Source organism: Poecilia mexicana, unplaced genomic scaffold (assembly GCF_051168715.1).
Source record: "Poecilia mexicana isolate PSO_F unplaced genomic scaffold, ASM5116871v1 scaffold_18, whole genome shotgun sequence".
Classification (NCBI taxonomy): domain Eukaryota; kingdom Metazoa; phylum Chordata; class Actinopteri; order Cyprinodontiformes; family Poeciliidae; genus Poecilia; species Poecilia mexicana.
This window is the reverse complement of record NW_028263387.1, coordinates 15,163,187-15,190,593: the sequence shown is the minus strand read 5'-3', so window position 1 is coordinate 15,190,593 and position 27,407 is coordinate 15,163,187. Positions and strand designations below refer to the sequence as shown.

Genomic DNA, 27,407 nt, shown 5'->3' with positions numbered 1-27,407 from the left:
TTCTTCTCGCCGGATACTCTGTAGTTTGTGTTTTTTTTTTTTTTTGTGCCACACAAACAACACACGCAGCCGAAGACTCATGCACTCCCTTCATTTATCTTCCTCTTCTCAAACCCTCCCACGCACAGAAAGAAACACAAATCTCCCTCCAATCCTCTGCGGATGTATAGCACCAGAGCTCAGACGGGGTCAAAGCTTGGCCTCGGTCTCGCACCGCAGCTATTAACAGTGGAGAGAGTCATCGCTTTAGGGTCACGGATCACAGATATCCAGACCAAACACACGCCTCGACGTACCCCCCTGACCCTCTTTAAGCCTACTTCTGGTTGATGGTAAGAAAACTTGACTATCGTTCCGGCTTTGGCTGCTATGTGAACGCATATAAATGCTGCAATCAGAACTAAGAGTCAGGACGGAGCTCAAGAGCTGGTTATGATCTGCATTGTCGTCTATGTTTTTTTAATATATAGCTATTGTGTCAGATTTATTAAATTCTCACTAAGAAATATATATGGGTCAAACTATTACTGTTTAGACCAGCAAAGCATAATAAAATGATCCAGTCAACAAGCAGGCAGGATTTTTGTAGATTTATGCAGCATGTATTACCCTAACCCCTCCCCCACTTGTTGTTGCATACTAGATGTAAGGATATTTTTTTAAACAAGCATGATTGAGTCAAAGCAATACCCTAGGTGTGTGTTTGATGAAGGAATAACATTATAGCATGATGTAAAGCTCAAAAAAAGTTGATTTTGTAGACTATCCCCCACCCTTTTAAATGAAATAGGAACTCTTCATAAGGCTCCAATAGTTAAAAAGTTTTGTTCTAACCAATGACAACTATCCTTTTATGTCTGCCTTTGTTTTCTTCCTCTTCATTGTTTCTCAATCCCGAAAATGATGTTGTAAACCCACAAACACATTTACCAACCATTTATCTTGGAGCAGCTTGTTACCAGCTTTGTTTATCTGTAATGGCGCCGTAGCAGCAGGACTCGTTCGGCGCCGTCTTAAATACGCTGTTCTCCGGTTTTGTAGACGGGCATCGCAATGCAGAATGCCATATCAGGGACGATTTCTTTGGGAAGGTTCGGGAGGAGGGCAGGAGCCGTGACCTCTCCCAGACGACTCCCCGTAGTCGGGAACCCTACAAAAGACCGACTGTGTCAAATGAGGAAAAATTTGCAGGTGCACATTCCCCAGCAGCGCACTCCCACTCTCCACACATATATTATCTCGTACTCACACGCCGTCTTCCTGATCACTGCCCCCTCATTTGTTGGCGGAAAGAGGTGGCGGCGGCGGCGGGGAGGGCCGAGGAGGAGGGGATCCTCTTTCACCGTGATAATAGGGTCCTTTCTCCTCCACGAGATGGACCTGGGAGAGGGCTGAAACGAGAGACGCAGAGTGAGCGATGTCACTCCACAGCAGGCGGAGGCATCGCGCAATATGGCATGCCGCTTTTTATGGGCCCTCTGCAGATGTTTCTCAGCTGCACGTTGGCTCTGGGAACACAATGGAGGGTATTTAGTGGTGAGGATCACAGGGACCACCCCTATAACTGGCTGCTTATGATTTAAATCCTAATCTCCCCACTGACGCATATCTCATAAGAGGGAAAACTTATGAGGCTGGGCGAACCTTTTAATCGCTCACAAATTTGGATCACGTTTAAACTGTTTTTTTTGTGTTTTTTTTAAAGCTTTAGAATTTTTTGGTTTGTTTTTACCCATGTGTTATTTATGCAGTAAAGCAATATTGGGTCAACTGGGAATAATGTACCACTTACCAAACAAAAAAAACTCAATTATTTGTTGTGAGCTTCAAAATATTTCTTGCTATTCGCATCCGTTAATAGTTATGATCCAAAACAGGCTTGAGTCCCTCCTCTGTTTCATCCACACAGATTAACAAGGTTATGTTTAGGGATCTATTTAGTGTAAACTTGGGAAATATTGACTCACAATATGCTGCTTTGATCAGATGGAAGGACTGGACTGATATGTGGCAAAATGGCAGCCTTAAGTGCAACGAAAGAAACTTGGAAACCTTCAGAAAGCCTGGAGAACTTTTGATCAAGATAACTTCAAAAGCCTGGAGGAAAAATTGGCTCCTTGTAATCAAAGTATATGTTAATAAGGGCTGTTCTTAAAATTTCTGCACGGTACTTTAAAGGAAAGGCAGTGTTGGGCATGAAATGATGCACTAAGTATTTCCTCCTTCTTCTTTTTTTTTTTTTTTTTTACATCAGAGTAAAAAGCAGGGGACTCATTTAGGAAGATCTTGGGGCCCCCAAGGCTGGAGCCAGTTTAGGTTCCTAACCCTCTCTTTTTTCTAATGCATAGTAAAATTACAACAAACTTAGTTACACATAAACTTCGTGTTTTTTTTTTTGACTCATTCCACATGGACATTTTTCTCAAGAATATTAAGTTGTCTTTTCTAAAATGGTCCTTGCTAAAAAAAAAAAAAAAAAAAGTATTTTTACAGATGCCTTCACCAACACAGTTAGAAGCAGAATGTTGAGTAACTATGCCAGATATTTGTGTGGCTATGGAGTTATTGAAATAGATGAAAAACCACAGAGGAGTTATGGAGGTTGTGCATAAAATGTTTGCTAAATGTGTTTGTTGGATCCCCAAAACCTCCCAGAAGGGCAGCACAACGCCTTAAATCAAAACAAAACACCAAATTAAGTAAATTGAAACTAACATCATCAATCATCTAAATGAATGTTTCGGATATTTTTTTTTTTTTTCTTTTGGAAGATGGATGTGAAAAATAACCAGATTTGACATGAGTGAAAGATGCAAGTGCATCTGTCTGAGAACAGCTGTGATTAGATGCAGTTTTTTTTTTTTTTTTGATTAAATCTAGATGTGTTCCTTTTTAAATATTCATTTATATAAATGCCAAAACGCTCAGAAGAAAAACAAAATGTGAGCCTCCTCTTCTGCCGCCATTTCTGCTGTGGAGCCACACTGTTTTTGTCGCGTCGTGACTCCCGGTGATCGGAAGGGGAAGTGCAGTGTGGCAAAACGAAACTAAGGCTCGACTTTGAAGAACATCAACAGTCCAGCATCGCTAATTGGTCACATTGGTTCAAAATGGCGCTGGCACATGTGCATTATTCTTATTCACCATATGGTAAATCCAGTAATTTTGGATTATTGTTAACTACATTTTTATACCCCCCCCCGCCCCCCCACACAGTTTGGACATTTTATCTTTTCACACTGAAACAAGTTTTAAAAACCCTCAAATGCATTTATCACAGAAAATCTGGAGGCTTTCAGTTTGAATGCAGGTTTTTAATGACACTCCTGGAGACCCGGTAGTGGCGTTAAGATTCAAATTAGATCAGCTGAAAAGCCGTACTGTCAAATTTCGCCAGGTTTAATCTCACTGACCAGATTGATGACTTTGGGATTAAAATCAAAATCTTGAACTGGCAGCTGTTTGGATACGTAACAGCTGTTTCTCTCATTGAATAATAAAGTCAAAATAAATAATCTTGAGATCTGAAGTGGCAGCCTTCCTCCCTGCCATAGCAGCTAAGCTCCACATCTGCCCGACTGGAGCAGCACATGCCTCGCTCAGCGCCGCTCGCCGCATTTGCTACCCCTGCGTTTTTGTTTTTTTTTTTCTTCTTTTTCTGCTTCTGTCAGAAGCCCAACGTGCCACATGTAAAGGGTTGCCGCCGGTTGACTTAATGCCTTATAACCACGTACATGTTCCTTCATACATATTCCGCGCTCATTATTTCTGCACAATGAGCTCATGTCTGATACCCGTCATCCTGAATGCACAAGAGAAAGAAAACGATCAAAGGAGATCATCGTGGCCGTGCGTCTCGGATGCAGCGTAGCCACCCAGGCTAATTTCTGCAGCAATGTCTTCATCGCGTACATGTGGAATGGGATTGCTTCATGCTCTGTGGGTGGTGGAAGGGAATCACTTTTTAGCATCCACCTCCAGGACTCGATGTTTTTTTTTTTTCCCCTCCTTTTTGCTATTATATTTTTTGTCTCTTTTATTTTTTATTCATCTCATTAGCTCTTTTTTTATTCACAAGCCATCTTTAGCAACAGTCACCCACACTTTTTCTTGTCTCCTTCTGCAGCACACAGCGTCGCACAATAAGCTCTCTGGTGCTCTGACCCCACGGAAAGAGCCTGTGTACTCTCCTTCTGGGCACAAAGCTGAAGAATAAAAGGACACGAGATTAAATCAGTGCAGGATGGTGCAGGGGGAGGAGGATCACAGTAAGCAGGGAGGTTTTGATTTTAAAAAACTTCCAGCCTTGACGTCATCTTCTGTTTGCATTTGCAAAACAACAATATTCCTGCGAGGAAAGCGTGCGGCGGCGGCGGCGGCTAATGTATCGCGCTTGCACACGGAGACGAGCATGTCGGAATTAACAAATGACAAGGGAGATAAACCAAAGAAGCCAGCTGTTATTAAGTACAGCCTTTAATCTGCTCTTGCCATCCAGTGGATCAAATTTCACCAGCCGCTGGAGTCTTACAGAATATAGGGCAAGCCCCTCTCCCCCACCCCCACTTGCTTCTGCTCACTCTCATCCTGCATCTTTACTCACTCAGATACCTTTAGAATCTACCTTCCTTTGCTGTAAAATGCAGGCAAAAAACACACTTTGCTCTCTACTACACTGCCTTACACCTTTTTTTAAAATTTTATTTATTTATTTTTTTTTTGTGAAGGAGGATTAATGTGTAATGCATTTCCTGGGGAATTTTTTTGTGATGGACCAACACAAAGTGCCCAACATAATTGTGAAGTGTTTGGGAAATTGCATAAAATATGATTTGTTTATAAATTGAACTCTTTGGGGCTTCATGCAAAACACTACTTGTGGCTGAAAACTGCACATAAAACCCCGAATGCACCGCCCCCAAGACGAAATGCGCTGGTGGCAGCATCATGATATGGACGTTGTCTTTCTTCAGCAGGGACTGTGAAGTTGCATGGAGCTGACGGGAGAATGGATGGGGCTAAATACAGGGACTTAAAACCTGCTGGCGACTACAAAAGACTTAGGTCTAGGGGTGGAGGTTGACCTTGTCAACAACATAAAGCTAGAATGAAAAGATTTAGATTATGCCATTGACCTAGTCAAAGTACACACCTAAATTCAGTCAAGAGGCTGGTCAAGATTGGCAGCTCTCTCTCTCTCTCTCTCTCTCTCTCTCTCTATATATATATATATATATATATATATATATATATATATATATATATATATATATATATATATATATATATATGAAGCGAAAATGATTCTGCACAGTGTTCCCTTAGGGGTCTTAAAACAACTGAATATGCCACACTGCTCTGATTTTCAGACATTTAACATAAAATCCCAATGTAATGTGACAAATTGTGAACAAGTTTAAGACTTATGAATACTTTTTTTTGTTCTAGCATGGGGACAAAACGCGTACATTAAATTATTTTTTTGTGTCTGAAAGCTTTAGTGATCCTTACAGAACACACATTGTGGACTGTATGTAGATGAAAAACATGAAATTCCCCCTCCACGCCCCCCCCCCCCCCAACCCTCTGTAATATAAAAATTACTCCAGTGGCACTAACAATGAATAAAAAAAAGTGTCTGACTGTAACTGAAAAATGTGTTATAGAATATGCATGAAATTACAATTTAAATTTTCTCCTTTATATATCGTCTTGTTCTTTATTATGTATGTCAACACTACAGCACTGAGTTTTAATTGGTATTAATTCATGCTTTTTGCCCTCAGATATTACACTGCCAAAAAATAAAAAAAAATAAATAACTGCACTTGCAGGAGAGAATGAGCAAGAGAATTGGCTTTGGTCTATTTCTGAATGTACTCTTCCACGGGAAACAAATCAGTGCGGCGCGATGCAAAAAGCCGGAGTGTTCATACAAGGCAACTTTTGATTAAACAGAATGCAAACAAGTTCGCACAAGATGCTGTGACAGAAGGAGAGCGTCGATTTTTCTGTTCCCGTCCACAAATGGGGGGCGGAGGGGGGGCGAAATCGAAGGATCCTTTTTTCCAAACGCCACAAATTCCAGAAAGGTCCAAATATTTCATACTGCCTTTAAAAAGGATTTATTCAGCAAACAATATGGTCTGTCATGCTAATGCTTCTGCCATATATTCATCTTCTTGTAACAAACAGATTACAGACTGCCTGTGCGTACAATCGACACGGGGGCGTTTCTTCTCGTCCGCTGATTTGAATCAAGTTGGATTAAATGCTTGACTTTTTTTTTTTTTTTTTTTCTCATTACCATCTCAACATTTACCACACACAAATCAGCTTTAGCCAAAAGCAAGAAGTCATAAAAGAGGGGTTTTTGTTGTGACAGCTGGTATGGGTTAGGAGGAGGTGGGCACTAACCTGGTGGCCAGCGTGTTGGGAGTTCAGCTCCATTTACGCGCCGCATTTTGCTCTATTAATACATCCATAATAAGTCGAGCCCCGGGGATCCATTCAGATGGTGATATTGCCTGGTTCCCATTTCATTACAAGAGAACACATTTTCTAAGTATTCTGTCATCAGCCCGGGCTATATTTTATGTGAAAGGACCTTTGACAAACCTGCGGGTTGCTATGGGAATGAAAGAAGCCCGGTGAGGTGTTAAAACGAATGGCGCTTCCTGAGGTGTAACATAAAGGTAAATGGTCCTTTTTTTCTTTCTTTTTTTTTTTTAACAAGCGACTCCAGCAAATCAGTCAATTAATGCATTCAAAGGAACTTTTCTTTATTTATTCATTTTGTAAACAAAAACTACTCGTATTAACCCTTAGTTGCTGCGGATTCATGCTCTAAACAGGTACAAACACTGAAGTCTTCACAGAGATTTGTTGAACTACAAAATACACTGGCCATGTAGCTGCAGGCCCCCTGTCAATTTGTTGAGATTTTAACTAACTGTTGGACACAATTTTTTGTTTTTGTTCAAGTTTACTTGATAGCTGAATTAAAAAAAAACACATAAGCGTGTGAACCTGCTTATTTTGATAAGTACTTTGTACTTAAATCTAACCACAAGTGTACAAAAACACACAATCCACATGCCAGCATGTCATTTTCTTAACAAAGATGACACTAAAATTGAAAGGGATTTTTAAAAAAAAAATATATATATAACTACATGCTACATATATGTATTAAAGCTAATTTAATATTTGCTTTAATGGAATCGGGATATTTTATGACGACACCAAAGCGGGCTGCTTGCTTTAAAGACTGACGTTAAGCAGCATTTTTCATTAGTGTCGACGGCCATTTTTATAAGTGGCTGTGTTGTTTTTAATTTTTCTCTGACACCAGGCGTTTTCAGTTGTTTCGCCGTTTCTTACTTTTGCGGTTTTAGCAGTTTTTGTGCCTGAGACTTTCACATACAAGAAGGAGCTGTCCGCCACAAGACTAGGGATGGGCATCAAGAACTGGTTCTCTTTCAGAACCTGTTTATCTGTAGTTTAATTCCTTGGAACTGTTAATCCGCCTGCACTTTTCCTTTCCAGAATCGTGAGTCGTATTTGCATGAAGACTTATTGTACACTCTCCGTATTTTGATTTAGAAATTATCCAAGATGTCATCTTGGCAGAAGCACTCCAAAGTATAACATTAAATTATCATTTTGATTTGATTTGATCATTTCTATGACTATTGATCTCCTTATTTGTTTTGTTTTTTTATGCTAAGTTATTAAGAAAAATAAATTAATATACACTGGCTAATTGGGTTAAGTAAACAGTTTTAAAGGGACAGTACAGAATAATACACGTGTAATACTTTTATCTTTAAAGATGGAACCAACGTTTCAATTCTTTCGATTTACAAAATTTTTTTTGGTTTTGTGTTTTGGAACATTTAATTGCAACAAAAAAACAGAAATGTTTTAAGGGGACAGATATTTGTACACTGGCAGGTTATATTCTCGCTTTCTTTTCCCTGCCTCGTCTGAACCTCCTCCTCCCTGAAATCGTCGTATTAGCATGCCTGCGCTGCAGTTTATCTCGGTTCACTTTGCTAAACTTAACCGAGCTCTTGCCTCTGGTACGCTGCGAGGCAATACCACCAGGTAATGTGGAGTCAAAGAAGAGTAAGGAAAAGACCTCTTTCCTCTCACAAGACAAAAATTTCAGCCTGTTGTTTCTTCTCTTTGACCTCAATTACTACCAGGGCATGTGTTACTGAAGGGCCATGTTGAATCATGTCTGCTCTGGGAGCCATGTTTGTAGGTCTTTGTGTGCAGTTGTGTACCTCCCCTGACTGTGTGGAGGGGATTGTGTTGGCTTAAGCCCGGGGAGGCTCTGTACAGTCGGTGGGGGCCAAGGTGCATTAGTCTTGGCTGAGGTGTTCCCTCGAGTGATGCCGAACATGTGGGTCGGTGGGTCGGTGGTTTGCAGGAGCGGAGGGAGACGGAGCTAGAAAGAAAGAAAGAGAGGGGGGAAAAAAAGGATAAGGCAATGAAAGGAGGGAGAACAGTAAAACGATGTCGGACATGATTGGAGCTGAACAAAGCTCCATTCGCTGTCATGAGCCGCTGGCGCAGCACTTGCCTGCTGCACACATTCTAGCTCTGGCTCGGACCTCCTGGCAGAGCACCGCTTTGCTTATAGAAAGTAGCACTCTCTCTCTGTGGTTTGATTACATGTGGCTAAGTGAAATGGGAAATGATCCGAATCTCACTTTGATTGGAGCTAAAAACAGAAAAGACGTTAAGTCTCCAGATAAATGAGATTAATGTTGGGCATGTTTGTTGTTGTTTTGTTTCGATGTGAGGTTCTGTGTAGATTACACATTGCCTTCGGATCAAGCCTATTTTTTTGTCGTCAATGTTGTCACGTTGTTGGAAAAGAAAAAAAAAAAAGTATTTTTTTGTGCACAAAGAAAATTTGAAGTGTAACTTTTCATGCGTAGCGTCTGTGCACATGGGTTTTTAGGTCTGGCCGCATGTTCTCAATTCGGTGTAGATCTGGACTTTTTAGTGGACCTGCTGTAAGCCGTGGCAGCTTGGGAAAACAATCCAGTTGCTCCATTTAATCTGTATGATTGTCAGGAAGCTCTTGTAAAAGAGATCTTTGATTTTATTCTAGGTTAGGGTTAAGATTTTTATTGTCGCTAATTGTAAATAGCCTGTGTTTTTTGAATGAACCTGCTCACTTTGGACCAGAGTAGACTATTTTGTGTAGCTACGTGAAGTTTTGCCGTACAGCACACTATTGTTATTCTTTATTCTGTTTTTATATATCGCACATTTCTTTGTGGGAATACTTGCTTTGGTTTTGACTGCTTGTCAGTTTTGCTGCTTTTGCACATATATTTCCTCATTATGGGACAATAAAGGATATTTCGATTCCATTTTATTCTGCCCTAAGTATTTCACCCAGCTTGTTCTAACCCAACTATAAAATGTTAGCTTACATGAGGATTTTTAACATTAGATCTTCACGAAAACACCTCCTTCTTTTTTTTTTTTCTTGTGTTGTTTGCACTTAATGAATTAAAGTGGTCATTAGTCCAGTTGAAGTGGCTCCTAGAAGAAGAGACACTTCACCCCTTCTTTTGGAGTACGTGAAAGAATCTGTGAGGAGCGATGGAAATGCACTTGTCTACTTGAGCATATGCAACATTTAGATATCTGCCAGATTAAAAGTGTATCACAGAAGGATATGCAAGTAGCCGTGGTTTGCATGCTCTCCAGATATAGGAACTAATTTATTGCATCTAACTTTAACTATGTTGACACATGGTAGCAGCAGGGGAGTAAAGGTAATATTCTGGCTCCATGTAATGACTACTATCTTGGGATTGATGTTGCATATGGTTTACCCTACAAATACTATATATATAAGACCTCTCACCACAAGGAGCCTGATATATCTAGGTACGGTAGTTTATTACAACAGCACTGCTTCTGCATCCCCCCACGTGCTAATTTGTTAACACTGACGAGCTCATTCCCTCCAGGCGCCACGGGCAGTTTGACTGACAGTTTGAAACTCGCACTTGTACGTTTTTCCGCCCTGCAGTAACCCACCATCAGTCTTCTCTCTCTCTCTCTCTCTCTCCCTTTCCCCTGGAATTTGCGAGTGCAAGTTCCTCGCTGGCAATTAATGCGTTCGGATGCGCGTCGGCAAATGCAAGCTGAAACAAAACGAATGGCCCGATCTGGCCGCCGCGCTAACGGATGTCTGGATCCTGTCAAACGGAGAAACGTTGATTGTTCTCAGCAGCATCGTTGGTCAAAAGTGTCAGAAGCCAACAGGGATGTTTGAAATGTCTGCCGTGCGGGAATTCGCCGTGTTTACACCTTTATCTGTAAAACGGATATTTTTGGTATTATTCTTCAAGCTTCCAGCCTTGTTTCCTGGGAGTTTATTTGACCATCCTTTGAGTGGGAGGTGAAGATAATTTGCCGCTTTTAAGTCTTGCATTCTTCACATGCCACAAAAAAGAAGCATTATTGATGTTTTTCTCCTGAAACGCTAAATCGGCGGACTTTGACAGTTTCGAGGTAATTTTACATTCTTAAAAAAAACAAAAAAAAAAGAAAAACAAAAAGGGAAGATTGAAGATTTGCCTGCCTTAAGCCACGTGAACACAATTTATTTGAGAACAATTTGACTGATCTGCATCTCACCTCAAGAAAAATAATCCCTCATGTTTTATTGAAAGAGAGCTCCTGCTTGTTTGTTGCAAAGCAGTCTTTTCAAGAAACGTCTTCCTTCCTGCCCTCCCTCCTACACCCACTAGTTTGTCATTTGTTGCAAACTAAGAAGTTGGTGTGACAGACTCCCATTGGTCTAATCAAATAACCGCTCCCAGATTCATGTGCTAATTAATCACTGGCTCTGGGGGGCTGGACCCGTCCGGCATTGCCCCGAGGAAAACGAGACATTTGATCTGTTGAATCAGCTCCCTTGCAGTCTCCTCCTCCCCTCTTCCATCTATCTTCCATTAATTTGATGAAGTCCGAGTTCATTTGAATGCAACCGCCCCTCTGCCAACATACATTCACAATATTCTGAGTTAAGAGATATTTGAAAATAAGCACCTAGTACATTTTTTAAAAACATCTCTATACTCCTTTCCTTGCACTAAAACTATTTAGACGTTTAAGGAACATTTAGTTGCTGTTTATAACTGCAGTATCATGACACTGGTAATAACAATATGAATAGAAGTCTGAGTGTATGATGAGTCATCTGTTAGAAGGTGGAATATACTGGGGTCTTCAAATGTGACGAGCTTCAAGCAGGAAAAATTGCGAGGTGATTTGATCAGAGCGTCTTTAAAACTGTAGCTGTTGTTGGCGTGCTCCTGGTCTAAAGTAGCGAATATCTTTTAAAAGTTAAGGCCCCGACATACTTGGTGCGAATTGCCAAAGTCGGTTCTGATTGATGAAAATTGCGTCATTTTGTTCGCAGAGAGGCATCCACCTGCCGAACTCGACGCCGGACAAGGGTTGAACCATTTCGACAGAGCTCTGGGCAAGGTGTTGTCTGATTGGTTGTCATTTATGCAGAAATGTGCTCGGACATCAGTGTTGATATTTCTCTTGAACTAGTCTACGGATGTTTATCTGACTCAATGAGGAATCATGTACATGTATTTGTATGATTCTTCATTAAATAACACCTATAAAAATAAGACTGGTGGATGGTTAGTAACTCCTCGTCGTTGTTCTTCAGGGAAGAGGCTGTCTGCAGAAAAGTTTGACACCATCTCAATGAGCATTTCATAAAAGCAAAGCTGAGGATGCAGGCAGGGGAAGGAGGGGGAACCCCTGCAGGTCGTGTGAGGTTGTGCCCCCCAGATGGTTTGCGTTGTTGTATTAAAGGTGTGTGCAAATACGAATGTGCCACAACCACGTGACTGTTTAATGCTGGGTCTAATGGACAGTTGTCAGAAAGGTCCAAACATTTACAGGACTCGCTGCCAATACTGCAGCACACTTTGCAGGCACTCTTGTGGTCTTTGATACCATCGGCCTCCATGTCCTTACTATCATTTATAATTTTAGAGAGTCATTTTAAATCATCCGGTTCCGATAAAGAACAAGTCCATTCTTGGCTGAAATCAGTCTAGAAACCTTCGATTGAGTCTTTCCTCTCTAAAATGATGCATCTCTCCTTAGGAGCCGGCCTCATGTCCCACCAGATTTTGGCTCATTCAGCAGCAGAGTTCAGTGTATTGTGAGCGAGAGTCGACCTTAACAGCTCCACCCTGACATGTTTTCACCAGAGATGAAAAAGAAGCCAGCCCCCCAAAGGCCACTGTTTTGTTCCCAGTGATGACTTTTAAATGTCATATCCCGCTCTGTCTGCGTTTTTAGAGCCTTTTTGGTTCAAGGAAAGGTAAAATGGAAAAAAAAAAAGAAAAAATCCGCCACCAAAGCAAGAATGAACATTTTAGGTGAAAAATTCCCACTTCCTTATTTTTCCATTACCATTAGCAAGCACCCAATAAGTGCATCAAAGAATTTCTCCTTAGAGTGATTGTTGCGGCTCTGCGGGGGGAGCGACATTTTCCAAATGACTGTTTTTCTCTCTGACCTTTCCTTTGCCCTTTTTGGTGAGTAATTGCGTATTTGTGAAATAATCATTAGCGAGCTACGTCACACACAGGCGTCACAATGAAAAATACGCTTTAGAAGTGGCGGAAGATTCCATTATAACAACTTCGGTCTTGCCTAACTGAATCCCCTATCCCTTTTCTTTCCATTTTCAGCCGTGCACTTGTCAAAAGAATTATCCAGGGAGAATCTGCAGGGCTAAAAAAGAGATACGGGCTGCATATAAATACAGCTCTAAAGTTTTTCGCAGCTGAGGGAGAAAACAGATGGAACACACAGGCTCAGATAAGGCTTTCTACGAGGCTAATTCCGATTTTCAGTGGACGGGACAATGGTGTGTGCAGGTATACGGCAACTCAGAGGCTGTGTGTGTGAGAGAGAGAGAGAAGGGGGCAGGATGCTGGCTGTGCTACCTGGGCAATATGAGCCCTATCAATCACCGCCCTCCAGACACAGATGTAATTAAACTTACAGTTGTTGACTATCTGGGTAATTTGAGCCGTCACTGGCGTGCTTTTACCCACTTGCATTAGAGGATTGCCGGTGCCCGTATCAATGGCATTGTGTTCGCTGATGTTTTTTTAATGTGTTTTGGGAATGCTGGCGTCGATTGCAGGGATTTTGGAGAGAGATCTAAAGTTGTTCCATGTGAACTTGTACAATACTGTAATATTAAGTTAAAGCAGTTTTACTCTGCTAAAGCTTTTTTTTTTTTTTATTGAAAACAAGCTTTATACATAAGAAGTCGGCATACCTGAATGATTTCTTGAGTCCCTATGCTAGATTATAACAAGAACCAAACAACGCCTCCAGGTTTCTTGGAGGTGCTCTTAAGTCAGTTTGACTTAAGGAACATTTTAACACCGACAATGAGATTAACAAAGACCTATTGGCTGAAAACGTAACATGAATTAAGCACAATCGGGGAAACATTTAAGACACTTCCCAGGAGTGGGTGTCTCACTATGTTGACCACAAAATAAAATAAAAAAAATGCAAAAGCAAAAGATCTCTATTTCAGACTCTTCAGCAATGTTGTGTGTGAATAAACCACAGGCCAGCCAGCATAATACTGATGGTACAAGTGGGACAGGTAGCGATATTTGGCCATTGTGCAAAGGAAAAACCAAACGCATCGTTTTAGCAAAACTGCCAAACATGGTAGTGAGAAAGGTGGTGATCTGGGTGTGACCTGAGGCCTTGAGAGTCATTGAAATGATTAGGAAGTTGCACCATGCAATTTTACAGCTAAATACGCGACTGTCCAGCAGACAACACTTGGCTGAAAGTGCCTCATCAGTAGGGCAATATTTCTAGGAAATAAATTCTAGAAATGTGTCATATATAAATGTGATTCTCTGTAATAGTTCATCAAATATGGTTTTTATCCTCTTTTTTTTTTTTTTTTTTTGCCTGCACAGCCTTGATTCTGTTGTACACTTGGGCCAGATTTCCAGACTTTTCGGACATGTCAATGCCCTAATAGTGGAAAAATGATGCATTCTGTTTCTAAAATCTCTGACTTTCAGATACTGTTCACTGGCTGGTGGGTATTTTTTTATGCCTTCCATTGCACACTGATAAAACGTGCCAAAGTATGATAAACCCTACAATTACAATTATGAGCAGAGGGGTTGAGATTTTCTGTAAATTATAATTTTCTTTACGTAAGCTATTCTATGTCTACATATTTTTGTTTTTCTTTCTTGCCCTCATTTAAAGACCAAGCGCAAAATACGCAAGGATCAAAAATAACAGTTTGTTCCGTTTTAATCAAACTAAATGACGCACCTTTCTGTTTCCTAAGTGCACCTGCCTGAGTCGACCTGTGTTATCTCCCGTTTTCTCGCGCCGTTATTTGTTTCGGCAAACTTTGGTTTGATTCACACCAGTGATGTTTAGGAGGCGGAATAAATCTTCCCACTAAGAGGAAGATAATTGGTAGCTTTCATCCCTGCATTGGAAATAATTATTCCAATCTGTGGTGTTTCAATAGCGAGTGCGCTTTAGTGTGTTGGGGTTTGAATGATTTATGAGACAAAATGAAATGACACGATAATGACGGTCCTCTCCTGTCGCTTCACCTCATTGCGTCCCTTTGTGTTTGCTGCGTTTATTTGTGGGGAAATTTAAAGAGCAGTACCTGGCTGATTTTTATTGCTGCAGATTGTGTGCCTTGCTGTTCTTGTTTTATGCACATAAGGATTTTTTTAATTTTTTTTATTTTACACCTATCCATCATGCAATGCCATCAGGAAGGCTTAAGAACAAAGAGTGCTGCAACAGATGGTCTGTTCCCCTCGCGGAGCCTTGATCTCAGCATCCCCGAGTTGGTGTGATTTGTACGCCAAGAGTCAGGTTGACATTGTTGCACTAAGAGATTTCAAGAAGTATAATTAGACATGACTAGCCACTGGAACTTGAACAAAGCCTGAGTACCTATAATAAAAAAAATAAATAAATAAAAAGTTGACACAAAATGCCGGACAAACCTGCGAGAAGAAAATTATCATTATATCACAGTTTCAAGATGAATTTCCAAAAAAAAAAAAAAAAAAATCCATCACCTAAATCCCAGACATGTCATACAATGAGGTGATCATATGAGTGAGAAAAATGACAGAAGTAATCATAGAAAATTGCATGCTTCACCCTTTTCAGGTGGATTGGGTTGTTACTTACGTGCTTGAGACGCAAAAAAAAAAAAAAAAAAGAATCGAAACGGATAATAGATGCTGTTGGTGTTTTTTTTTTTTGTTTTTTTTTTTTAATGAAGACTTTACAGTCATCATCTTTTGCAACGTGCAAGACATTTGAGTCTGTGTTCCTTTGGTAAAAAGGTTAGCCGACAGCATCTGTTTGGTTGTGACTTCTGGGCTTTCAGAGATGTTCCACCTTCCACTTTTGAAAAAGGAAATTTAGTGTTTTGCTGATGACCACGATGATGCACGTCGCAAGACAATTACATTACGTACTGTTTGCTAAGGAGAGATTGTCATTGTAGCTACTCAGTACCTCGAACACATTATACTCTGGTACTTTATTTTTTCTTGTTCAGGACACGGGCTGGTGTTAGTTATTCCCACTGATGTTAAAATAATGCAGAGCAGTGATTAAGCACAAAGATAAAATAAATAAATATATAATATCTGCTAAATTTACTAGTAATTTTCCTTCCATTGTAATTATGCTAATATTAGCTGCTTAAATGATCACACTGTCTGCTTGGGTGTCTAGCCTGCAGTTAGCCGCTTTACAGATGTATTGATATACATGTAGGGCTGCTTGACGCTCCACTTAAACAAAGAAAACGTTGTTCACTTCAGCACTTTCACAGGGCCTGGAGGGAGAATGCTGCAGAGCAGCTCATTGGTTCATGTACAAACATAAACGGATGTAGTTTTGTTTTTAAATGAAGGTGTTCTACCATCACTGTGGGAAAATACTGATTATATAGCTGTTGTGTTATTTGCTATACGTTTAATCGTCTCAGTTTTGAAGCAGAGATATACATAAGATGAGGACAAAAAGAGGTCAGGCTTTTCAAATATTAGCAACAAAGATTTTAAATCAGTGGCAGCTGAAACACAAGAATCAACAGAGTGGGTTTTAAATGTTTGTTGTTGTTGATTTTCACACAGTCCTAAAGCATTTAGACGTAAATATTGCGTAGGCGAGTATAGTCAGTGTAGACTTGGTCAGGTTTCACGGTTTACTAAGAATTTAAAAAGCTCCAGTTTCAAAACCGCTAAAGTTTAGAAGGAAATTACCATCAATAGGGAGTGATGAACACATGTACAGAGCACATTGTAATGCAGGAAACTGAAGAAAGACCGAGACATTTTTTTCCCCTGCCCATTACAAAGATGGAGCCAAGCGTCTAAAAACATTCCAAGTCACAAAAAGACAGTTGTGGTCTTGAAATTAAAATAAGGTTGTTTTTGTGTTTTTTACTGTTTTCTGACTATGAATGTCATGTCTATTGAGCAGCTTACTGCAGACTGGTTTGGAGCAGGTAGCCTAAGGAATTATCAGATCACTGGGGTTGGGACTCTTTTATTATCTCACAGTTCGATTCCAATTTTTGACTTTTGATTAAAAAAAATAAATACCCCCCCCCCCCCCCCCCGATTTCTGCTGTATTCTGTAGGTTTGCAAATGATCCTCAAGATCTGCTCCAGTCTGCTTTGCAAGGCAGAATGATAAATGGATACTTCAAAGCGTCACATTTATTAAGTTTTAAATATTAATCCATGGTTAGACGGAATTACTATTGCCCTGCATCCTCCATTTACTTTTACGAAGCGGTAAAGAGAGAGGGCGCCCCACCTTTCTGCAGACGGCCTCCACTGAGGGCAACGACATTGTAATTTCCATCCAGACGTTTTGCAGTTGTTATAGTAAAGCAATATATAATATAAATAATTTGCTGTTTGCATAAAAGCATTTAAACATGTTTCAGTTCAAATATTGGTGTGAATGCCATGGAGCTGTGGTGTCAAGACTGTACTTTTAGAATCTCATCCTGGTCCGTGAGAGTGGCAAACTTAATTTGGCCAGTTATGCAGCTGTATTAGCTGCTTTGTCTGCAGTGGGCTTGTTATTTTACCAACATGTCGTTGACTCATTACAGGCCGTTACCAGTGTTTACTTCAAAATGCCGTTCCCATAAAACCAGAGAGGTCCTTTGATGGCCAAACCGCAGGCATCCGTCTTTGGAAAACGGAGAAGTTTAGGTTGCGTGTTTAGGCTTTCTCTCATTTGGATGTCACCTACATCTGACCTACAGCTCACGGGATCAGGTGGGAAGTGGATGGCGCTTCTCTGCTGTTGCTACTCTAAAATAGCTGAAAATGGTCCAGTCACATGTTAAATTTTAATGGCTTTTAAATCTGTTTCAAACTTTGAAAATCTTAAAATCAGGAACCCCTCCACCCCCACCTTTCTACTTAGCTAAAAGAAAGCACAGATTCTCTCTTTGTCACTAAGACTAATCTACTCTCCTTTTTTTTTTTTTTTTTTTCCTCTGCCTCTCTCTGCTCCTTTTCTGTCTCGCTTGGCGTCACGTCACGGCGCTTTACGAATCCCAGAGACTTGTCTGAAAGGATGTTTATAAGCTCTTAAACTTGCAAACTTCCCCTTACTGTCGCTGAGACCAGTGTTTATGCGTTCTGCTCGATTTTTAATATCTGGATCTAAACACAGAAAGCCTCCAGCCTGTTGCGCACATGCTCACTCACGTTGGGCGGCCTCGACTCGCAAGACGTTCACGGGCCTGCGTGGTCTTGTGTCTCGGTGACCCGCAGACGGCTGTCACTCTCAGTCCTAATACATACATGGTTTCTTAGCCGTTTGTTTGTTCTGGGCGGTTAACATGAGCCTTTTTTTTTTAATAATAATTTGACTCCTTTCTCTGACTTAAGCCGCATCTCGACCCTCTGCTTCCTGCCTGCGTGTGACCCCCTTAAAACACAATAAACCCAACGGCTCTCATGTTTCCTGGATACACAGTTTTCTGTGTTTCTCACTCTAATCTCCCAGCTTAATGCCCAAATAATGAACTGTGTATTTTCTCACAGGAAAGCCAACAAACACACTACTTCTTTATGTGTGATCAGTGTCAGTCTTGTACTCGGTCTTCTTTCCACAACTCCTGGCCTCTCGAGGGCCCCTGTGGTGTTGCTCATCCACCTACTCCAAACAACTCGTGTCCTATCGGCCCACACTCTTGAGAGAAGGGTGGAGAACCTCTTTGCATATGTCTCTGTGTCGAACCTTTTGATTGCAGGTCTTCCCATCTGTTCTTGTTTTTTTCTTTTTCTTTTTTTTTCAGTTGAAATATGCATAATTTTATTCAGGTCTTCACAAACAAATGCAGCCAACCCCTGGTTGAAGCTGCTTTAGCTGTTTTTTATGGGAATCTTCAACTTGTATCGGAATAAAAAAAGATGGCGAAAATTCTCAAACTTTTCTTTTCATTACTTTCTTTTTTGTTGTTGTTGTTGTTTGTTTTCTGCAGCTTTCAGCAGAGCACCCATCCCGATGGCGGTGGTGAGAAGGGAGCTGTCCTGCGAGAGCTACCCCATCGAGCTACGTTGCCCGGGCACGGACGTCATCATGATCGAGAGCGCCAACTACGGCCGCACGGACGACAAAATCTGCGACGCAGACCCCGCGCAGATGGAGAACACGCGGTGTTATCTTCCAGATGCCTACAAGATCATGTCGCAAAGGTAGCTGCACGTACAAATGAACTAAAGTGCTAAATGTGGGAATGAAGCCGTCAGCTAGCTTGAACTCATACTAACTTATGTCACTAAGTAGTGAAACTTACATAAGCATAGTTGCTTAAGACATTAAAGAACTAGAATAAGCAAAATGTTTAGCAACAGACCACTTCGGCTGTTGTTTTGCTCTCAATAAATGATCTCTCACTGATTGACCAATAGCTAAACAGGAAAGTGAGACAAAAACGCCAAATCGCTGTACTGACACAAAGTTAAAGGAAGATGAAGAGGATTTAGAGTAAGCACGCATGTATGCACACACTTCATCACAACGTAGCTGAGGTCAGGAGTCAGGATTGCTGTCTTGATGCTAAAACTTTTTACAATTGTCTTTCCTTTTTTTTTATTTCTATACTGAGGGTGTTGACACGCCTTCAGTTGTTTTGGTCCAAAAATCAGTTGATGAGTTTTACTAATTCGCAACTTTTTCTGTCGCATAGAGAAGATGTCAAGAAAACAAATATGTCTCTGTGAACTATGCAGGAACATTCAGTCAGATATGTATGCGGCAAAATGTAAATACAGGAAGGTTTTTTCCCAAGCCTGTCGAAAACAAGTTCAGAACAAAATGTTTTCACATTACCATCTTTTTCACTACTATTTAAAGAAAAATGATACTGGTAACAAGTTGCCAAATGGACATAAGATTGTATCCTTTACAAAAATGATGTGGATTTTTTTTTTTTTACTCTACTGCATAATACATTTTAACAAATACCTGGCTACAGGTAGGTTCAACTTCATAGTAAACCTACCTGTTCACCCATCTAAGGTTTGATCACATTCACCCAATAAATGAACGATTCTAAAGGTCGTTTGTAGCGTCCATTAAAACGGTTGTGGTGTGGTTATTGCGATTGCTGTGTTCACATCCTTAGAAACGAACCGCGCCGTCGGGGGGAACAAACCGGGGTTCATTTTAAATCCGCTGCATATCTCGGGTGTGAAAACACCTCGACTTGTTTACTGCAAGAATTTTAACATACTAAGGTATGTTTCCTTAGGAAAATGTCGACTCACTTCAGTATAAACTTGTAACAGGTAGAGTCTTCAGGGATGATTTTTTTTAACAGTTTCTGTGAGTTTTTAAACATACTGAGGCGCATTTAACAGACACACTCAAGGGCAGCTGACTACAGCAACGTTAAATGTATTCAGTCAAATACAAATTGCTTCTTTAAACTTCTAAAAACATTTCTTGATTCTGCAGGTCTGGCAGTAATCAGCGTTGGGGCGTGGCTATTGAAACTAAACCCGGCTCTCTTAAGATGTGGTTAATCAAAGTCAATCCACTTTAACAGTATTCTCTCACAAGGCTGTGTTGGTGTGGACAACATTTTCCTTAATAAATGGATAAATAAATATATTTACTCAGGTTGACTTTGTCTAAATGTTCGCTGCACGTAGGTCGTGCGTATGCTTACGATTAGGTCTTTCATTTCATAATGCTCCGGCTCTTTGGTGTTTGCGGTAGAAATCAGGATAATAAACATGATGATATTTGGGACTAATTCAGAACATGACCTTATGAGTGTGTGCGCACTCGTGCATAATTTGCTTCACGCTGCTCAGTAATCAACTTGAGGGTCTTTTCATGATAAAAAAACAAAACAAAAAAAAAAAACAGCTAAAGGAGGTACAAAATAAGACATGAGGTTTGCTAAGTTTCACTTACATCAGTGATTTCTTTTTTTATATAAATAATCTTATTTCTGAAGAGAATGGAGGCTGTAAAATAGATAATTGCACACGACTCCCGTACCAGCATGCTTTTGAATGGATCCGTTTATCACACGGGGATAGAGCAATAAAATCTCATGTTGTTAAATGTTATGTGTATTTATCTTTGCTGGTGTTTGACTTAAAGAGTCTCAGTGATGCATAATCAACTCCTCTTAACAAAAATACCTCACCAATGTTTGCCTATTTTGGTCATCGATTAGTTTGGACACGTATCAATAATCATTAGCAGTTGTCGGTCAAAAATAATTACTCTCTCAAAGAGTTTTTGTGGCAGACTGAAGCTGTGTCTCCAGATTTACAAACCCTTTGAGTAAAAAAACAAAAAACAGAACAGTGACACCCAAACCTATTTATCTGAATAGCTACAATAAAACCTAACTGTGTGATGGCCTTTGCTGTGTAATTGATGGCCAACATTAGGGTAATACATACACTTGTTTTGTAGTTTTAACTAAGCTTGAGTCTCAGAAAGTATTGCACTCCAGGGGGAGTGCGGATTGAGTGTACATTTAGCGCGCAGGAGCCATTTTGTTGACGTATGGCAGCATTAAGAGCAGAATGTGAAAGCTCCATGCTGAGATCTTTCTAAGCATGGGTACTCATTCCTTTGAGGTCAAAGCACCCTGGAGCAATGCCAAGGGGACAGGCTTTATCTAAATTGCTACTCTAAATTGACTTTTTCTAGCTCACTTTATTTCCAAAAGCCAAACATATGTCCGTTTTCTTCTTTTTTATTTCCAGAGCTTTAGTTCCACTTTTGACTTGCCCCTTTGAGAAAAATACTAATGGACTTTTCGGCTTTATCAAACAATTGCTCTTTGGTTTTTAGTTTGGTTCCATAGAGTTCAGATAATCACCCATGTGAAAAGCGGCGGATAGTTAAAAGAGGTAGTTTGAAACAAGTTGTCACATAATTGATGCACCCTGTCGCTCCCTTTTTCTTCCCCCCCTCTCCCGGCTGCCCACTCGCACTGAAAAATCCTGGCTGGAATGAATGAAAGGGTCCAAAGGGAGCATAAAACACAGAGAAGAAGTCCGTCGTTTTAGCATTTCATTGCTAGCAGGGGCATTTAAATGATGCTCAGAGATAAGTACAAGCCGATTCAGAGCCAGGGCACTTTTTCTTGGCGGAGGAAGTGACTAAGTGGATGAAGGGTGTGGGTGTTGTGAATTGAAAATGGATGAGGAAGACCAGTCGGGATCAGGTGAGAGGATTTCAATGATATTTATGGCTGCGGTGACTCCACTACGCATTAGCATGTGAAGGTTAGCGCAACAAATGAGCGCCACCTCCTTCGACCTTTTCACAGTCGGGCTGTCGGGGCCGTTGCTAGGCATCTCGGCTCATTAAGGTCAAAGAACAGAAACAAGTCGTTTAGACAGAGAAAGTTCTTTTTTTAGATGGTGGGGGAAAAATACTCCAAAGAATAGCTTCTCTTTCTACATTGAGCCTTCTTGCCGGTGTTATCCTGAATCACCGTAATGTTCTCACCGTAATGTTCTCGAGTGTGTGCTGCGGCTGTAAAGAATACAAATAAACAACACTAATGGAAAAACATAATTAGGAACACAGATTTATACCTTTAGTGACTTTTTCTATTTGACATACTTGGGATGTGTTTGCTTCAATCACTTAATTAACAATGTACAAAAATTGTCAAAAAAACATCAAAAATATGTTTGCGGTACGTCTTACATAGGTAATTGCTATAGTGTGACTGATGACATGTGCAGTGAGTTTAATTCATTTTATATTAAACGCTGTCTAGTAAATTATTTCCTCGTTTGCTTTTTCACTTAATTGACAAAAGCGAGACTCCTTCAACTGTGACCCAACATACTTTCCATCAGCATTTGTGTAGGAAGTTTGTCTTTGCCGTCTCATTTCATGGTCCCCAATGTTTGCGTGCACACCATAACAGTGAATCAGTGTGATTAAAGCATCGAAATGGTTCAAAGTATCCTGATTTCCTCTGTATTGCGGTCTCTATATGTTTGTTTGATTCAAGTGTACAAGGATGTTCTGCAGACCATGTGAAACAAACAAAAAAAAAGATGGAAATCATCTGGATTTTACTTTGGTTCCAAGAATTTGAGTTAAAACTAACGACATTTTCAAAGATATATAAATAAATCGGCCGGTCTATGCACTGCGCCTGATAAGGATTTAAGACACTTGTACTGAACATTGCGCTCAACTGAAAAAATAAGCCTCTTTTTGCACTTATCTGCTCACAGACATGCCAGTACAGCGCAGTAGATTATCAGTGCCCAGGGCTGCCCTCTTCATCTGCTGTGGTGATGGACACTGTTCAAATTTCAAACAGTCAGAGTGATGCAGTCTGTAAGGAATCTTGGAAATATAAATGTTTTTTTTTTTTTTTTTTTTTGAAAGAATTGTAATCACTTGAGCTGTAGCTGCAGAGCTCAGAAACTGCAGGGGTCAACGCTTTCGCAGCGGGGTGGTGACAAGGCCATCCACAAAGAGTACTCTGACTCACTTGAAGCCAACTTGAGTTTTTCTTTCCGCAAGCCAAGTTCTATTTCTACACTACATAATATTTATAATGTGTATGAAGCATAGTTAACTTCTAAGAATGAACCTGCAGATCAGAGCGTTTCCTCCATCGGCCCTGGAGGCGAGGTGCAAACGTAGCTCTTTTTGAATTCTTGATTCGCTACATTGTCTTAGTAAAAAAAAAAAAGATCCTTGCGATGCTTTCACTGCTAGAGTGCACTGAACGAAGGTAGATCGTGGTCGCATCAGTCAATTGTTTCACACAAGTCAAGTGGTCTGATCTCCAGTCATGCTTTAGTCCTCCCCTTGTAGCAGCTGTTTAGGAACAAAAGGCAAAAAGGATCTGGTTTGAACAAATATTTTTGAAATGGGGTTATATCTAGATCCTGAAAATGTATGCTAATGTTATTGTATGCTAGCTAATAATAGCGTAACAGCTGGTGCTAGCATAAAAGAGCTAGATACAAAATGCTGGCAAATTCTTTCATGTAGCATAGTTAATAACAATTGCCATTTGTAGCTAAGATGCTAATGCTAGCATTTTAAGATTTAAGCTGCTGTTACTAGTTCATAAAAGCTCCTTTCAGATAATACTTTCACTCTACACATCATAATGAACTGGAAGGTCTCGACACAGAATGGCGGGTTGAAGTCGTTCTGTGTCATGATTGCGACACAGGTGGTATAACCTTTATGCTGCTCTTAGCATTACACTGTTAAATAACATGATGTTAGCTTCTTATTTAATGCAAGCACTTTAGCAAACATAGGCATTATATCCAATGCTAACATAGTTGATTACTTTTGCTAACATTGACATTTTCCAGAAAAAGATATTATTTTCATAGTAACTAATAATTTTAAGTTTAATAAAACTCTGACTCCTTATGAGGTCTGTAGCTAACGTTTCCTCTGGAATTCAAACTCCTCTTAAAACTTCCAGAGCGAAAACATCAAAGTTTGCAGCTGTCCAACTGCATAATGAATGCAACATTTTAAGTGACTTTTTAACCAGTCTGCTTTAGAAAATAAAAATAAAAACAAAACCTGATTTCTAATTTTTAAAAAATTGTTACCATGGCAAATGTATCTGCTGAATCAAGTAACTTCATTTACACCTTCCCAAAAAAAAAATCCTTTGTTTGGATTCATTGTATATTGCAGTTGACTGCAGTTTTCATCCGCTGTGATGGGCCTTTAAACTTTTTGCATGTTGTTCCTGAAAAGTTCCTGCAGTAGCTCAGCATTTACATTTTATTATCTATCTGGACCATCAGGACCTTTTCTACGAAGCTGCTTTACTGGGTATGAAATAGTAAAAATAAAATGCCTGCAACTCTATGAACACCAAGAACAAAACATCTAACCTACTTTTGCTGTAATTATATTCAGGGAAATGTAAATATGTCTGTTTTAATTTAACAAAGGAAACGGGTGTAACAATACGTTTTGTAATCTGAGCAATCAAACCAATTAGACATAATTTACATGTGCTGAGTCAGTTTCTCTCTTTGGGACTGCAGAGTCCTTTACATTTGTCTGAGTGCCACCAGTATTTTTTATTTTTTTATTTTTTGTTGTTGCATAGATCGAATAGCAGCGACACCAGCAAAAATCACTTTTAACTCTCCTTTTGTTTCTCACACCTAGGCCTCGTAGCCGATGCTAAGTGCAAAATGTGATGTACATTTCTGTTGAAACCCAATGAGTTGAATACTTTCAAATAAAACCCAGAAATACTTCCTTGGAAAGCACTTTTTCCCAAAGAGGGAAAAGGGCAGGTGCTCTAGCAACACCTAGTGTTTTATCTGTGCATGTCCCCCCCTCCCCCCCCCCCCACACACACACAGCTTGGACGATAGAATGGTTTGGATCAAAGAATATCCATGTTTCAGAGACCTGAAGAGAAATGAGGATCTGTGGTGAGCTGATGTCCCACAGTTGTTCTCCGTTCAGTCTGATAGGGACAGAGTTACTTTGCAAACAAGAAAGCGCGAAGCCTGCAGAGACATCCACTGCAACAGTAGCAAAAGGTGTTTCTACAGAATCTATACTTGGTACTTTGTGTATTCTATTATCCTGATGGAACACAATGGAATTTGTGGTTGTAATGTGACAAAATGTTAAAAGAAGTTTGCGGGGAATGGATGCATTTTCCAAGGCACCGTATATTGAGGACCCCTTCGGTAAGGTGTCCGGTTCCATTAACGTCCATTACGGAGCCAAAAGCACCTTTTATCTGAGTAATGGCACGTCACCGAGCTTATAAGTAAAGGTTGCCTCACATGATGCCATGGCAGGATGAAATGAATGGATGTCTTTCCACAGCTGGCTCTAATCTTTGTGTTTTGAACATTGTGGCTCTGCACAAGCCTTTGGATAAACATGTCTCCTCTTGGCAGTGCGGGCTAATGATGCTGTAATTGAAATGTGCTACCTATGATTAATTTAGCTCAATTTGACATCATTTGCATAGTGTGTACACACACGCTGCAGCTTGTGAGTCTTGCAGCAACCCCTAGTCCCTCGTGGGATATTCTTGGAAGTCATTGTTGAAGAATTGTCTGCGTCTCCTCGAGACTTGTCGAGATCTAGTCCCACTTTCGAATGAGCGAAGTCGCTTCAGGGATTGGGGGGTGCGGACACTTTTGCTATCAAACAAGACTGACCCTTTTCTCATCAAAGCCACGGTGTCTTTCTTCTCTCTTTTTGTGTGTTCCCCTTTTCTGTTACCCCCCCCACCCCCCAAAGGCTATGTGGCCTTCACAGCCAGTAATTACAGGCTATATCAAAACTATATATCACCTTATATCTCAGCAGACCTCGGCAGGCACCATAAGGGACAGCTGATAGTATCGTGGCAGGCTTGTGCCCGACCCCTGAAGGAGAAAAACGGGTCAGGGCGCCCCCTCCCTCCTCCTTCCCAACTCACGCACGTACACCTTCCACGTCCTTATCTGTCCGGTCTATCCTTTTGTCTTTCTTATCACTCTTATTTCTCCGACCTCCCCCCCTCGGGATTGCTCCCACTGCTGTGTCACCACACTTGTCATTCCGGCAAACAAAGACGAACCAAACATATTTATGTCTGTACAAGCTCTTTGTCTTTGTGTGCATGTCACTAACGGTGAAGGTTAATAGACATCGCAGCTTGAAGAGTCTCACGAGGACGGCAAAAACAAAATGAAAGCAACCTGCTTTTTGAACCCAGCCCAGCACGTGACGGCTGACATTTGACAGCGTTCCCGTTAATGACGATGACGTGGAAAACAAACGCTCGCGGGTTGCTTCTCAAATGCAGGAGGAAGATGGCTGCAGGAACGTTGGGATGGAAAGCAGCCGATGGGAGGCTTATGAATGACTGATGGATGGGAAGAGGGAAGCAGATGGGAGGATCACATCTCATGATGATAATCCTTTCCATATGCATCGGTTCTAATTATCTTTTTGCTTTTTGACCTTATTTTAAGGAGTTCAGGCAAGATTTGCTTCAGTGTGGGTTTGGTTATTTATCTCGATTTTTGTTTGCTTGTTATCTGACGATCAGGGGGCAGTTCTTAAAAGATGAAAACCCCAAAGAGACCCATGCCATCGGCAGCCACCAAGAGGACGATCAGATGTCAGGAAGTGAGGGAATTCTTCTTAGCTGTGTAGCCTGAGCTCAGTCAGACTGAGTGGAGAACGTCTGCTAAGATCAACATTCAAGTTCTGCCCCAGATTCAAATCCTTTTGCAGCCTCTAAGGAATCCGTGTTTCATTGAGAGGCTCGTGTTCATGGTGATTAGTAATTCCCCTTATGCACTTTGATTTTAAACACGTATGTGTGTGATCTATTCAGAATGTACACCTCTGTGCAAAAAGTTTCATAGCATGAATCATTTTTTTGATATTTGTAGGGTTAGGGTTAAATCTGAAAACTGTGGAAAGAGTTGTTCTAAAAGAGCTACCTGCAAAAGATAAATGTCTGAAAGTCATGTCTTTAAGACATCCAGCCAAAATTTCTCAAAGATGTGACACTGAGCCTGAGATTTGCATCATCCTTCAGTTGATCATCTGCTGTATGACAATGTTTCTGCAAATATCCTTTTGAGATTAACCTAGATGGTGCTAAAAATTGTGCGACTGTCCTGCTAAACGGAAGACAGAATCCAGAATCCACAATGGAAATATACTTTGGACAGCAAAAGTAAAAAAGAAAACAAAAAGAACCTATCAGGTTTTGGGTTTGCATACATCATCAGTTGCAGTTT

At 40.5% G+C, this 27,407-nt stretch overlaps 1 protein-coding gene across 2 annotated transcripts in view; it reads left to right on the top strand.

The window, feature by feature from the left end:
- The window catches only part of LOC106923868 (adhesion G protein-coupled receptor L3), a 269,173-nt gene that overhangs the window by 92,513 nt on the left and 149,253 nt on the right, over window positions 1-27,407 (top strand). Inside the window, exon 4 of one of the 2 annotated variants that reach the window (XM_088015248.1) lies at window positions 18,629-18,842. In XM_088015248.1, the coding sequence (XP_087871374.1) occupies window positions 18,629-18,842 (214 nt within the window). Of the gene's footprint in view, window positions 1-17,199; window positions 18,843-27,407 lie in introns of those variants that run through there. The other variant, XM_088015247.1, reaches the window with a different exon arrangement.